The sequence below is a fragment of the Trichosurus vulpecula genome, chromosome 4, assembly GCF_011100635.1.
Source record: "Trichosurus vulpecula isolate mTriVul1 chromosome 4, mTriVul1.pri, whole genome shotgun sequence".
Classification (NCBI taxonomy): Eukaryota; Metazoa; Chordata; class Mammalia; order Diprotodontia; family Phalangeridae; genus Trichosurus; species Trichosurus vulpecula.
The window spans coordinates 392,854,852-392,871,464 of NC_050576.1; the positions used below are offsets into that span (position 1 = coordinate 392,854,852).

Here is a 16,613-nt window from a genome sequence, read left to right on the forward strand (position 1 = left end):
TTTTGGAAAGTAATAAAGTCAGATACAGAATGGACACTACTATGTCTAGACATACATATGACTATGGTTATCATTTGCTACTATGAAATGGTGAAGAGCGTTATTAAAAAAAACCTAGTAAGGTAGAAAGCTGGGATTTTAATATATCCAAATCTATATAGATTTTTGAAAGAAATGTCAACAGCTGTTGCATTGGCATAATATTCCTGAGAAACCAATTTTTAGGATAAATGAAGGCATTTTTTTCCTGCAACGGAGTTGGGCAAAGTTAAAAACAGCAACAAGGTGGTTAGTATAATGCCTGTTCCATCTAGTAATTTTTCTCAAGGATTTCAGAGAAAGAGTGATACAGCATACAACCATCAAGACCTTTGTCTTCATTAAGGTAAACGTCAAGTTGCTGTAGCAGACCATTAGGTATGACGAATGTAGACCAATTTAGTACCTATTAATTCTTTACAAGAATCAAATCTGCCTTCAAAATAAAAAAAAAAATAACTAAAGCAAAAAAAAAAATCTGCCCTGTACCCATGTGTTTAACAGGAGAAAGAAAAAAGCCTTTCATCTGAAATTTAAATCAGGTTGCATCTAGGCCTGAAACCTGCTAGTTAAAGTCCTTACTGATCCTGATAGAATCCAAAATCTCTGCAGAGCCTGGCTGTCTGTCATTTGCTGCTGGAGGCAGTCTCTGCTTTTAGACACAATGCATTCCTGGAAACCATGTCTTCAAGTGTCACAAGGTGCTATTGTAGTCTTGACTCTGTGTACGCTCTTGCACTTATGTGTGTTCAGTGTCAACAGGAGAAAAGGAGTGAGAAGGCAAGAACAGGCACTCATTAAGAAGTGTCAACGAGTTGAGGGATGAAATTCAAAGCAACAAAGAGTGAAGATTACATGCCCCTGTCTGCCCAAGACAGGAGCACCACTGAATGTACCTTAGCCCGATGCTGATTTTTTTTAAATTAGGTGTAGAATTTTTATAATTTGCCTTTGGTGAACAAATTAGCTCTAAAAATAAAATACTGGAATAGATAGGAAAGAAGCTCCATGCAACAGATTTGGGATTAAGCAGGCATCTTGACAAAGCTAGATATTTCAGTGGGGGTGGAGAAGTATGCAAAAAATATGGCCCCTTCCCCACAAAGATGTTCTGAAAATCTTAGTGAAAATCTTAACCGATCTAAAACTGCACTGACTTTTGGAATAAGCCCTACATAAACCCTCTTCATTCCAGAGGTGGGGTCAGGGTGAAGGGACAAAGATCAAATAAGAGACTTAGCTGATGAACTTCTTCATATCTCAAAAGTAGCAAGGTCTAAACCAGACTAGGGAAAGCTTCAATAATCAAGAAGAAAAACCACAAAGTGAGGATTAACTATTCTGTGTGTCACGCATAGGCCCCTTTGGCAGTGTGATGAAATCCAAGGATTCATTCTCAGAATGCTTTAAATGCATGAAATTAGATAAGATCACAAAGAAAACCAATTATATTGAAATACAGGTATGAAAATATTTTTACAGACTACAGATTAAGAATCTCTGGCATAGAAGGGCCTCTATTTTTACCAGTTTGACAGTTAACTATACCAAGGAAGGAAAGAAGGAAGGAAGAGAGGAAGGAAGGAAGGAAGGAAGGAAGGAAGGAAGGAAGGAAGGAAGGAAGGAAGGAAGGAAGGATGGGAGGGAGGAAGGGAGGGAGGAAAGATGGGAGGGAGGGAGGGAGGAAGAGAGGGAGGGAGGAAGGAAAGGAGGGAGAGAGAGAGGGAGGGAGGGAGGAAGGAACGAAGGAATGTTTTTAAATGCATAAAATAAAATATACAGGATTACAAAGGAAAGGAATAATACTGAAATATACAGTTACCAAAATGTTTTTAAAAAAAACCAAAACAGGCCACATACCCCAGGTTAAGAACCCCTGGTGCAGAGGAACAAGAATTATAGGTATGGGGGTTGTGTGTGTGTATGCATGGTTTTGTGGGGTGGCAAGGGACTGATGGGAGAAAATTGCACAGTAGATCTTTGGGAAGCAACACATAGTCACTGAAGATGAAGTGGTTGGGTCTTTAGGGTTTCTGAAGCAGTAGCCAACATGCTATATATAACTCCTACTAAAATAATCCTTCATGAATCAAGATTATCAGATGCTGCCAAGGTTATAAAACTACCCTCCATGGAAAACACCACTGTCTAGAAACACTTAAGAAAATTGATTTTAAATTCAGTAACATACCAATCTATGGATTTGAAGAGGAGAGATGATTTGGGATTCCTGGGCTTGAAAAACACTATGACTGAAAATGAAAACGGCTTGCATTGATATAACATTTCAAGGCTTGTAAACTGGTTTACGTACATTTTTTCCTTATTTGATCCTAAAAACAAAGTGTGAATTAGGTAGTAGGAATATCATTATCCCTATCTGAAAAATGAGGAGATTGAGTGCCAGAGACTTGACCAAGGTCACAACAGCTAGTAAGCAGCAGTCAGAGCTTCAATCCAGGTCTTTGTATTCCAAGTCTGTTGGTTGATTTTTTTCTACAACATCACCCTGTACCTAGGAAAGTCATTCCTATGTGAGTGATATAACCCAATGAAATGGAAAGAGCCTTTTAAGCCAAGAGGAAGGAGCTGTGGATTCAAATCCCAGCTCTAAATGAGTTCACTTCAGTTTTCTGGGCCAGAGTTTTCTCCTTTATAAATGCAGTGTTCTCTAACACCTCTTCCAACTCTAACAATCTATATGAGGCAGAAACTCAGTACCGGCAAATGTTCTATGCTGATATCCTCTGGCTCTTTGAGAGCTAAAAAAAGGTAAGGCCAAAAACTTTGAGGAAAGAAAAGAGTTCTTCTTGAAATTTCCCAGGCCCTGGGAGTTTCTTCCTTAGTTTCACATCCAATAATTAATTTTTTTTCAAATCTTCCCTTTTTACACCATAGCATGAGTAGTTTATGAATACTGGGTGTCCTTTAAGTCTTGACAAATGCCTTGAATGCATTCCTTTTTCATCTTCATCTGTTAGCCTCTCATTCTTCTTTCAAAGCTCAAGAGCCACTGCCAATTCCCCTGGCTATCTCCCTGTGTCCAAATGACCTTATGTTTATTGTGTATATTTTTTTGTATTTATTTAAAAGTACACATAGGGCAGCTAGGTGGCACAATAAATAGAATGCTGGGCCTGGAGCCAGAAAGACTCATCCTCCTGAGTTCAAATCTGGCTTCAGATACATACTGGGTGTGTGACCCTGGGCAAATCACTTAACCCTGTTTACCTCAGTTTCCTAAACTGTAAAATGAACTGGAGAAGGAAATGGAAAACTACTCCAGTATCTTTGCCAAGAAAACACCAAATGGGGTCCCAAAGAGTCAGATGTGACTGAAATGACTTGGACGACAACAACTTCCTAAATCCACGCTGAGCCTTCTATCTACTGTGCTGCCTCATAGATTTATAACTGAAAAGGACCTTATAGATCTAGTTCAAACATTTCAGGGATGAAGAAATGAAGGTCCCCAAGAGATTAATATACACAACCCAAGGTTATACAGCTCAGGAATCTTATTCACTGGATAGGGACTGGATTTATGATTTCAGTGTTACAGAGAAGTACCAGATAAGGAAACTATCTTTGCCAATGCATCTTCTAGTCTTGATTGCTTAAGGCAGTGAGGTCAAACTCAGATTGAAAAGAGAGAGACTAATTCATACATAAAGATCCCTGTAGACTGCATATTGACTTAGCGTTAAAACATACTGTTATCTTGGTTTTATTGTATTTTTATTTATTTTGTAAAATATTTCCCAGTTACCTTTTTTTGGGAGGCAATTGTGGTTAAGTGACTAGCCCAGGGTCACACAGCTAGTAAATATCTGAGGCCATATTTGAACTCAAGTCCTCCTAACTTGATGGCCAGTGCTCTATCTACTGCACCACCTAGCTGCTCCCCAATTACCTGATAATCTGGTGTATTTGATACCTCGGGCCTAGACCCCGAGAGATTAAATGATTTGCCCTGGGTCATATAGCCAGTACATGTAAAAGGTAGGGCTTGAACCCAGTTCTGCTTGACTTCAAAGCTGGTTCTCTATCCACTATGTCACACTGCCCTTTATTAAACACAAGAGAGAGGCAGAACACAAGCAACCTCATGTTTGGTGCCATGACCTTGGGAGCACATCTATCCATCACATACCTAACACATATTTTTAAAAAAATTATTTATTTAGTATTTTATTTTCCCCCCAATTACATGTAAAAAAATTTTTAACATTCATTTTAAAATTTTGAGTTCCAATTTCTCTCCCTTCCTCCCTCTCTCCACCCCCCTCATTGAGAAGGCAAGCAATTTTATATAAGTTATACATGTATAGTCATGCAAAACCTATTTCCATATTAGTCATAATGTAAAAGAAAATATAGACCAAAAAAAACCTCAAGAAAGATTTTTTTTTAAAAAGCATGCTTTGATATATATTTAGACACCATCAATTCTTTCTCTGGAGATAGGTAGCATTTTTCATAAGTCCTTCAGAGCTGTCTTAGATCATTGTATCACTGAAAATAGCTGTCATTCACAGATGATCATCTTACAATATTGCTATTACTGTATACAATGTTCTCCTGGTTTTACTCATTTCACTTTGCATCAGTTCATGTAAGTCTTTCCGGGTTTTTCTGAGAGTATCCTGCTCATTATTTCTTATAGCACAATAGTATTCCATCACAATCATATACCACAACTTGTTCAACCATTCTGCCATTGATGGCATCCCCTCAATTTCCAATTCTTTGCCACCAGAAAAGAGCTGCTATGAATATTTTGTACATCTAGGTCCATTTCCTTTTCGTTTTTTATCTCTTTTGGGATACAGACCTAGTAGTGGTATTGCTAGGTCAAAAGGTATGCATGGTTTTATAGTCCTTTAGGCATAGTTCCAAATTGCTCTACAGAATGGTTTAATCAGTTCGCAGTTCCATCAACAGTGAATTAATGTCTCAATTTTCCCACATCCCTTCCAAAATTTGTCATTTTCTTTTTCTGTCCTATTAGCAATCTAATAAGCATGAGGTAGTACCTCAGAATTGTTTCAATTTGCATTTCTCCAATCAATAGTGATTTACAGCATTTTTTTTAAAAAATATGGCTATGGATAACTTTGATTACTTCATCTGAAAACTGTTCATATCTTTTGATCATTTATCAGTTGGGGAATGGCTCTTATTTTTATAAATTTGACTCAGTTCTCCACATATCTGAAAAATGAGGCCTTTATCAGAGAAATTTGCTTCAAAATTTTTTTATGGTTATGATTGCTAACTGCATTTCCCTCCATCCTACTCCCGCCTCCGCCCTGTCAAACACATATTAATTAGACTTAGTATATTCGGTGCTCATTAAATGTTTGTTGATTTGACTATATATGAATAAGACCTTTTAAAAAATACAAGAACTTACACATCTTCAAAGTAGTGACCCTGGGAGGCTATATACTAATTACAATGCTGTGCTCATTTGAAATACTTTTGGAACTACTCTTTTGTGGCTGTCTTCAGGGTCAGTCTATGCACCACACCAGAACATATGTCATTTTAAACCAAATATCTAGCTGATTATCTTTTTGGATATTGCCAAAAACTAAATCTTCCCTTTAAAATATGAAGATTTACCACCAATGGAGCTATTTATAAGTAACATTTCTGCAAACTTTGAAAGCAGTTCCCAATGAAGAATTCTAAAAATATTTTGAGCCAAATTGATATTGCTTGGATAAATATGTTACCTGTCAAGGACCTTAATTTGAAGAGAATGATATTAACTTTGGTGCATAAGTTTGGGAATGGCTGTTAAAAAATTAGTTATTATGTGATACCATACCTCATGATACATGACAGAACATCATTTGAGTTACAATTAATTCATTATATTCTCAAGGCTTACCGGGTAGCAAGTTTATGGCAAATGACACCAGTGTCCGTAATGACCTCACTCAGCCTCATCTCAAGGTGTACTTTTCCCTGAAACACATAAGATAAAGCATGATATGAAAATGAGGGAATACCGAGCACAACCGTCCCTTCATTCCCATCAAGGAATGTTACCTAAAGAAAAGTCTTATTGCCAAATTGTGATTTAACAATGAAATCTTGTCTTGCTAACCACCTGTTCACTGAATTTCTACCTATAAAGCATAATGACTACATACAACTGTATCCAGCTTCAGTTGGCCATTTCCCATTGACCATGACTTAAACGGATTGAATTAATCATTTAACTAGAGGTTTCATATAAAAGAATTTAATGTTTAAAAATTTTTTTTCAAAGGAATCCAGCCCAACTCTGGATCATTACACAAGAATTAGAGCTATATATGCTCACTGTTTAAATTTGGTAGGCCTTTTCATAATCAAGAGGTCAAAAGTAAAATTAAAAATTACTCAAAAAAGTAAACTCTGTAAAAGAATTATACACAAAAGAGAGCATCTGAGAGCACCATTCCTTTTGGAGATTTTGTGGCACTACCTAGTGGTACCTACTTTTCTTCAAAAGCTTACATTTTACTGGGGGAGAGGGACAGTATAACACATCCATGTTAAAAAAATATACAGAATAACTGTAAAGTAATGGGGTAGGGTGAAGGGGAGAACTAAAGAAAAATGAATATTGCTCAGATTTTGATATGCAACTGGATAGAGCAGAAGTGTCAAGTCGAATGTGTTGCTGGTGCCTCTGTGCAACTCGACCAGACTATAATCTAATTAGGAAATACTTAACAAAATAAAAAAATAGAAAATAAGTAATATTAATGTGTCATTTTCTAAGCCAATAAGTCCTTATGTTGATTTAGTAGCTCTCATTTCTATTTGAGTTTTACACCACTGGGATAGAGATAGTCCACCATGTTCTTCCATCCACATACACTTCTTAACATCTTGGATAGCCTCTGAAGATGGACAATGAGCTGGGCCAGCATTTGAAAAGGAGGAAAATGTGCTAGATTGTACTTGTACACCTATACAGTCCTTTTGATAATCCCAGACTCCTTCTTGACTTTATAGCCAATTTTTAAACACAAATAGCCTCCTAATATTATAAGCCTTTGAATCATGAAACACCATAAATTGGGGATTCAAAACTGCACAAGACCCAAAAACCAACATAGAGAAGGATGAAGTGAATACATGGGCTGTTGCTTACTGTCACTGATAAAAATGCAGGAGACATCCTCAAAGAAATGTATGTTCAGAAAATGCTTGTTTTACCTACCTTATACAATTATTGTGAGAAAAGTACTTTATAAGCCTCGAAGAGCTACATAAGTACTTCACTCTTTTGCTATACCAGCCACTAAGTAAGACCTAAATAAAGAGGTAGAAAAACACAAGAACTGTGTTATTCTCATATAGGAAGGGCCAGGCTTAGTGCTCATTTGTGCTTCAAACATATATTTCTAGTAGAAGAAGGAGGAGAAAAAGGAAGAGGAAAAGCAAAGAAAAAAGCATTTTCTAAGAGGAGAATTCAAGACAAAGAGAACATGACCTAGTAGATTATTCACAGAACTAGGGACTAGTCCCAACTACCCTACTCCTGTGAATCTCCCCTACCAAATTCCACCTGTCTGGTTCTAATAATATTTTTCTATTTTGTTTCCCTTGGACCTTGTAGAATCAATTAGTACTATATAATTTTTCCCAGGCAGATATTTGCTCTACTATCATTTCAAGCATACGTGCTATCTCTCCAAATCAAGGGTTTTCAGGTGGTCCATGAATTTAGATGGGCAAAAAATTACATCTTTATTTGATTTCCTTCATAATCCTTTGTTTTTTCTTAAGTGCATTTAAAAACATTATTCTGAGAAGGGGTCCATAGACTTCACCAGACTCCCAAAATGGGCCCATGACACAAAAAACAGTCTTAAGATCCCCTGCCCTAAACAGACCATAAGTTGTGTAAGGGCAAGCACTGATCTTTGTATATCTTTTGTATGTTTTCCTCCTAAACAGTGCCTCACACTGAATTCCCCACCCCATAGGCTCTCAATCAACGCTTGCTGAAGGAACTCTCAAGCCCCACTCCCAAAGTCATCCAGTAACCTTGCACAATCTGCTTTCCATCGGCAAGTCTCACCATTCTTACAAGAGGAATATATATTTTCCACTTAAATCTAAAGAGATGTTGTGAGAATCAATGTATGAGCAAAATTTTCCCTGCCCAGTGAAGAAAATCAGACTTAGTTTGACGTGTCATGACTAGTATGGGTGGGAAAAGGGCGTGGAAGGAGAATAACCCCACATGGGGGCTGTGCCTATCACTGGGTGTAGCAGACTTGCCTTCAAAGACTAGAATGGGCTCAACCAGTAATTCTTTTAGTCAACTATCTACTTGCCTTACCCTGACCCTACAGCTTGTTAACTCCACAGCACCATCTTTCAAAAAGCATGATGAAACTGTAGTGAAGCTGAATACAAATGACTCTGGTTTCTGAAAGTGCAGAGTTTTTTGTGTAGAACCTTGTCTTGAGGACAGAATCTAAGAGATGAACAACTGAGGAAGAGGAAGCTGCTGTCTTCCCCCTCCCTAAGAAGATATATCTGTATCATCCTCCTTTCCCTTAGAAGTAAAGTGGAGAATTAGGTTATAATTCAAGTCAATTCAATTCAAATAAGGAATAGAGAGTGCAGACAGGAATCAGAGGACCTAGATTCAAATTCTGTCTTTGATGATGATCATTGACTGACTTTTGTAAGTCATTTAACCTCTTTGTGGCTCCAATTTCCTTACCTGCAAAGTGAGAATATAGGACCTGATAACCTTGAGGTCCCTTTCAGTTCTAAATCTATGATTCTATGGATTTAATAAGTGCCACGGGAAAGAGAATGTGTTATAGTAGAAAAAGCATTGAGTTTGGAGCCTGAGCCCTTGGGTTCAAATCCCACTTTTTCTAATTATAACTTGTGTGACCTTGAAGAAGCTCTTTTCATCTCTCTGGGCCACAATTTCCTCATCTGTAAAATGGAGAGATTCAACAAGAAAGTAATGATGGCTAAGGCTCTTTCCATCTCTCAATACTCTCCATAGCACTGGACTTTGAACATAATAAGCAAGTGCTGCATAGCTCATATTTACATAGTTTTTTAAAAAGGTTTTCAAAATGTGAAATTTAGATGACTTGCTTGGCTTCACAATATCTAACTCAGTTTTTTTGACACCAAGACTAATCAAAACAATTTACTGGATATGAAACTAGGAAAAGAATGTAAGCTTCTTGAGGGCACAGACTATGATGTCTTACTCATATTTGCAACCTTGGTACCTAGCATGGGGCCTAACACAAAATAGGTACTTGAAACACTCAGTGCAGTTCACATGAATTGAAATATTCTTTAATTCCCATTCTATCAGAGTACCAGTGTCTCATTACCTCTATCAGATAGAAGGCTTTAGGGAGATGTTTCCAAACCTGAAGTTGTGACATATTGTTCACTCATTTCAGTCACGGTTGACTCTTCATGACCCCATTTGGGGTTTTCTTGGCAGAGATACTGGAGTGCTTTGCCATTTCCTTCTCCAGCTCATTTTACAGATGAGGAAACTGAAGCAAACAGGGTTAAGTGATTTGCCCAGGGTCACAAAACTAGTAAGTGTAAGTAAGTAAAACTAGCAAGTGTGTAAGTAAGAGGCCAGATCTGAACTCAAGAGGATAAGTCTTCCTCATTCTAGGCCTGACACTCTATCCACTGCACCACTTCACTGTGATAATTTGCCTACCATTCATATAGCCAATCACTCATCATTTTGTTCTAGGTCAATTAAGCCCTTTGTCAAAGAAACTGGGTCTGAATTAATTCACACCAAGGCTTTCTCCTGAGCATGAAAAAGGACATGGTTCCCATGTTTATTTTAAGAGTCTGTTGTCCTTTCTCTGGACCTTAAGAACACACACACACACACACACACACATACACACACATAAATATATAAACACACATATAAATATATAAACAAATACACATAAATATATAAAATGTAAATATAAATATACAGGGCAGCTAGGTGGTACAAGTGGATAGAGTGCCCAGCTTAGTGTCAGGAAGACTCATCTTCCTTAGGTGAAATATGGCCTCGGATACTTACCAGATGTGACCCTGGGCAAGTCGCTTAACCCTGTTTGCCTCAGTTTCCTCATCTGTAAAATGAGCTGCAGAAGGAAATGGCAAACCACTCCAGCATCTTCGCCAAGAATGGGGTCACAAAGAGTTGGGCACAATTGAACAATAACAGCTACAATAATAATAACAGTGAATGTATGTATGTATGTATGTGTATACATTTGTATATATATGTATGTTATATAGAGAGAGAGAGGGAGGGAGAGGGAGAGGAAGAGAGAGAGAGAGGGCAGAGAGAGAGAGAGAGGAATAGATAGCTGAGCATCGACAAACATGGCCCCCTATTCCTATATAGTGGAAGTTTGCTTGTAACTAAAAACTCAATAGCATCGCATCATTAGAGAAAAATGGTGTTGTCTTCTAGAGGGATAGATAAAGGAAAAGGAGAGGAGGAAGAAGAAAAAAAATGCGACAATGAGAAACATCCTTTCTTTGGAGGATTTAGTGTATTTCATGCTTGTCATTTTCTTTAACATTAGATCACTTTCCCATATACCACTGGACTTGAAATCAGGAAGACTTGGGTCTGAATATTGCCTCAGATACTTTTTAGCTATGCGGCCCAGGAAAAGTCACTTAACCGCTCAGTCTGTTTCCTCATCTGTAAAATGGTGCTGATGCCAGCATCTATTTCACAGGCATTTGAAGAGCAAATGAGATGACGTAAAGATGATGCCCTACAGAATTTAAAACACTATAACTGTAAGTTATGATTACTATTAGTAGTAGCATGAACTGCTAATCTTGGTTCTGTCAATAAGGCAGAGGGGAGATACTTCTGAAAAGAACAAAGTTTCACGGTGATGCAATGCTTGCTTCTATATCTATAGGGTCAGCAGGGGAGTCAATAAGCATTTATTAAGTGGCTACTATATGCCAAGCACCGTACTAACTATGGGGAATACGAAGGAAGGCAAAAGACAGTCTTTGCCTTTGAGGAGCCCACAATCTGATGGGGGAGACAACAAGCAAACAAATATATACAAAAAATCTATGTATGGGATAAATAGGAAGTTATCAATAGAGGGAAGGCACTAGAATAAAATGGGTTCAGGAAAGACTTCCTGTAGAAGGTGGGAATTTAGCTGAGCTTTGAAGGAATCCAGGAGGCAGAGATGAGAAGGAAGAACATTCCAGGCATGGGGGACAGCCAGAGAAAAGCCCAGAGACAAGCTGTGGAAAGTCATGTTTGGGGAACAGCAAGGAGACCAACGATATGGGATGGAAGTGGGGGGAAGGGTATTAGGGTATAAGAAAACTGGAAAGCTGGGGAGGAGAGACATGCTATGAAGAGCTCTGAATGCAAACGGAGGATTTTGTGTTGAGCCACTAGAGTTTATTGAATGAACAGATAAAATGGTCAGACCAACACTTTTAGGAAAATCTCACATTCATGGCTGAATGGAGTATGGCCTGGAGTGGGAAGATACTTGTGGCAGGCAGCCCAACCATCAGGCTATTGCAGTAATTCAGGTATGAGGAGATGAGAGCCTGAACCAATTTGATGGCAGTATCAGAGAAGAGAAGGAAGAATATTCAAGTGATGTTGTAAAGGTAAAATTGATAGGATGGGGATGGGGGGTGAGAGACAGTAAGAAATGGAGGATAGCACCTAGGCTACAAGCCCAGAGAACTGGGAATATGGTGGTGTCCTTGACAGTAAATAAGGAATTTTGAAAGTGGGGAAAGGGAGTTTAGGGAGAAAGATAATGAGCTCAGTTTTGGACAATTTGAATTTAAGATGTCCACTGGATATTCGGTTTGATTCAGTTTAATTAATTTGTATAAGAGGAAGTGGGATGTGAGACTAAAGGTCAGCAGAGAGGTTAGGGCTAGAAAAGTAGACCTAAGAATCATAAAATGATCTATGGAAACAATACCTGTCATTATAGTTCCTCCTTGAAGGCTAGTAAAATATTTTTAAAAATAATTTTTTGTCAGTACCCTTTATTTTTATATTACCAACATTGTTAAATGTATCCCTCCTTCCCTTCTCAGAGAACTTCCCTGTATGAGGGAACGGGCCAAAAGGGTTCAGCAAAACTAACCAACATAATGAAAAAGTCTGACAATATATGCAGTCTTCCAATTCTAAAGGACTCATGAGGAAAAATGCTATCCACATTCAGAGAAAGAACCAATGGAGTCTAAATGCAGCTTGAAGCATATCATTTTCACTTCATTTTTTTCCCTTTTGGTCTGTTTCTTTTTCTACAACATAACTAATGTGGAAGTATGTTTTACATGATTATACATATATAACCCACATCAAATTGCTTACTGTCTTAGGCAGGGAAGAGGTAAAAAATTTGGAACTCAAAGTTTTTTAAAAATAAATGTTACAGATTGTCTTTACACATTAATCAGACAAAATAAGATACTATGAAAAGTTTGTAAACAAAAATTTAGCACTGATATTCATTAAAATGCATACACACACACACACACACACACACACCATAGTCTTCTCTATCCATTGTCTCTACCTCTGGAAAGAAGTGGGGGAGATACTTTCTCATATCTTTTCTTCAAAACAAGCTTGGTCATTATAATTATGTAGCATTTGGTTTTGATTGACAGCTGGTAAAATATAGTACTTGCAAACATGCTTCAAATAAAGTGGAACCAGGGTTTGTTGTTTGGATAACCTAAGAGCAATGCCCTATTCTCTATCTCTGGCTGCAGTAGTTTGGGAGCCCCATCATTAGAAAACTGTAGACCAAAAGACTTCACAGGGTAGATATTCAGAAGAAACCAGACTTGCTCACACCCTTCTCAAACCCAGCAAAATAGGCACTTCATATTTCTACCAGCTGTAGATTTGTGGTTCAAACCAGCATACTATGTACAAAAAAAATTCCCACAACTTAGCCATAAAAGTTCTCATACATTAAAGCAAAGCTAAGCATCTCCTCTGAACTCAGGGAGTTCTTTGATGGCCTCTAGGGAATGAATACTTCCAAAATGAGTGACTTTCTCATCCATGCTCCAACCTTCCTTATAATCCTCATTCACTAGGGCCATTTTGCCCTTCACATCAAATACACTTTCAAGATGCTGCCACTAAAAACATAACAAACCATACCCATAAATACTAGCTAAAGCTAAAAAGAGGTTCTCCTGTCACAGAGGTGGGCTGATTGAGAAGAAATGATGGGCTTTGGTTGCCACACAGCCATGTGGCAACTGGTTCCAGAACTTAAAATAAATGTACTTTCCCTGGGAGGTTGTAAGTGACAATGATTTTTAAGTTACTCCACGATCCTTGGCACCACAAATATAGAACTATCATATGCCAACAGGAGAGGCAGGCTACTCCCAAGACTGAGGGTACAACCTTCCAGGGCGTTCCAGGAAGAAAGCTAAAAGTGATCAGACATCAAGTTTACCAAACTGATCCCGTCCTTTGGAACAGATAACTTATTTTAACAATGTTTAATGAACACCTACTATGTATGCACACTATTCTGGTGTTATAAAAGACTATACCAATAGTTCATAGGATCATAGGATTCAGGGCAAGAAGGGACCTCAGTGGTCATCTAGTTCTCATTTCACAGATGTGGAAACTGAAGCCCAGAGAAAGGAAATATCCCAAGGTTACACATGTAAAAAAAGGAAGAGACCTAGGGTTCAAACTCAAGCTCTCTGACTTTAAATAGATAACTATATCAACTATACTATAGGGCCTCATAGGGGTTTGCTCATTACTTAAAGAGGCCTATTTACTGAATGGGCATTATCTCACTCTAAGTGAATACATGAAAATGCCTGAGCCTAGAAGGGCCAGGGTCTCCCACTGCATCCTGGGCCATCTCCAGTCATCCTGATGAATATCTGGTCACTGGACCCAGATGGCTCTGGAGGAGGAAGTGAGGTTGGTGACCTCACTCAAATCAAAGTCAACTGCAAGTCATGTTATCATTTCCCTGGTGTCATGGTCCTCCTTGAAAATGAAGGACAACACACAACCTGTTTGTGAGTAGGAAGTTTTCTATTACTGCCTATACTAAGCAAACAAATGGTACCACCATTGAGAGCTTGGATCGACTTTGGGAGATAATGGAACATATAAGGGCCTGTCATGCTATGGTCTTTGGGGTCACAAAGAGTTAGACACAACTGAACAACAACCACCATCAAAAACAAGCTATAGGGGGTGGAGACAAGATGGCAGCAGGAAAGGAGGGGCTTGCTTAGGCTCTCCCCCAAATCCCTCCAAACACCTGTAAAAATGGCTCTGAACAAATTCTAGAGCTACAGAACCCACAAAATAACAGAAGCAAGCAGGTTCCAGCCCAAAACAGCCTGGATAGTCACGGGGAAGGGTCTATCTCACTGTGCTGGGACTGGAGTGCAGCCCAGCATGGGCTGTACTAGGACAGACCAGGCACTGAGGAGATTGGACTGAGTAAGCCATAGGGCCCTGAATCACTGAGCTGTGGCAGCTACCAGACTTCTCAACCCACAAACACCAAAGACAACTTAGCAGGTCAGTGGGAAAACTGCTAGAACAGGGTGAGAGGAGTGCGCAGTTGGCCCCAGCCCCAGGGTGGAGGATGTGGTGCAGCACAGCAGCCACAGCAGCAGGAAGCTCCTGTGGCTGCTTCCAGAGCTCCAGCTGTGGTTGCTTCCAGCGCCAGGCCCAGTGGGAGGAATCAAGCTGAGGATCAGAGCGGGAGTGCAGGGAGCACTTTGCCGGCACAGAGGCAGCCCTGCTTGGATCTGGGTCGCAGTCCTGGTTGGCAATTCTTAGGGAAGGAGGAGCACAGGTGTGGCAGAGCTAGCCATATAGAAGTAACTCTGAAAACAGCAGTGCTTGGACCCTAAAGATTGGGACAAAGTACTCTCTACTCTACAAGCAGTCATATCCTGACAAAAAGGTCAAGGGTCAAGTAGTTGGCTGGGAACATAGCCAGGCAGCTAAAACGGACTCAGACTATTGAATCTTTTTTTGGTGACCAAGAAGATCAAAACATACAGCCAGAAGAAGTCAACAAAGTCAAAGAGCCCATATCAAAAGCCTCCAAGAAAAATATGAACTGGTCTCAGGCCATGGAAGAGCTCAAAAAGGATTTGGAAAAGTAAGTTAGAAAAGCAGAGGAAAAATTGGGAAGAGAAATGAGAGTAATGCAAGAATCATGAAAAACAAGTCAATGACTTGCTAAAGGAGACCCAAAAAAAAATACTGAAGAAAATAACACCTTAAAAAATAGACTAACCCAAATGGCAAAAGAGCTCCAAAAAGCCAATGAGGAGAGGAATGCCTTAAAAGGCAGAATTAGCCAAATGGAAAAGGAGGTCCAAAAGACCACTGAAGAAAATACTACCTTAAAAATGAGATTGGAGCAAGTGGAAGCTAGTGACTTTATGAGAAATCAAGATATCATAAAACAGAACCAAAAGAATGAAAGAGTGGAAGATAATGTGAAATATCTCATTGGAAAAACCACTGACCTGGAGAACAGATCCAGGAGAGATAACTTAAAAATTATTGGACTACCTGAAAGCCATGAACAAAAACAGAGCCTAGACATAATCTTTCAAGAAATTATCAAGGAAAACTGCCCTGATATTCTAGAACCAGAGGGTAAAATGGAAATTGGAAGAATCCACCGATCACCTCTTGAAAAAGATCCCAAGAAAACTCCTAGGAACATTGTAGCCAAATTCCAGAGTTCCCAGGTCAAGGAGAAAATATTGCAAGCAGCCAGAAGAAAACAATTCGAGTATTGTGGACACACAATCAGGATAACACAAGATCTAGCAGCTTCTATATTAAGGGATTAAAGGGCTTGGAATATGATATTCTGGAGGTCAAAGGAGCTAGGATTAAAACCAAGAATCACCTACATGATGAGGTTTAGATTGTGGGAGTCTCCTTGAACTCCCCTTGAATCTTCCCACTAGATGAGGCATTTGCATGAAGCCATAAGCCTTTCATTATTGCTAGGCCCAAATCTCTAGGCTAGTTGTCTGGCTAGTTCCCACCCTTGATCTTGTCAAAGTGTCTATGCCCAAATCTGTTACTCTTAAACTAGCCTAGCCCTACATTGTCTGTTATTTTCAGGTGGCCTTCAGCTACTTCCCACCCTTAATCCATTCTGTTGGTTCCCAGAGTCTGACCTCATTCCAGTCCCATCAAGCTCCTCCTTAGACTCCTCCTCAAGACCTTCCCTAAACCCCTCCTCCCATCACCCTAGGACCACCCTAGATCCCTCCCACAATCTTTGTGTATATAAGTTTCTTCTTGCCTCCATGAAGGTGCTCATATTCAACCTCAGATGGAATCTGGCCCGCTTGTGAAAACAAGTGTCACAAAGGGTGAAATTTCTTAAGACAACCCAATATGGCAAACCGGTAAAAAACTTTGTCTTTCTTTGGCTGTGAGAAGGCTTGAGTCAAATTCTTTTGAGCAGGATGCTGGTATTTTGGGGTCTCGT

At 39.1% G+C, this 16,613-nt stretch overlaps 1 protein-coding gene across 2 annotated transcripts in view; it reads right to left on the reverse strand.

Annotated features, from left to right (window-relative positions):
* RASA3 (RAS p21 protein activator 3) overlaps positions 1-16,613 on the reverse strand; it is a 298,273-nt gene that overhangs the window by 102,320 nt on the left and 179,340 nt on the right. For both annotated transcript variants that reach the window (XM_036756651.1, XM_036756650.1), the window contains exon 5: positions 5,939-6,015. In XM_036756651.1, coding sequence (XP_036612546.1) covers positions 5,939-6,015 — 77 coding nt within the window. The remainder of the gene's footprint in view (positions 1-5,938; positions 6,016-16,613) is intronic.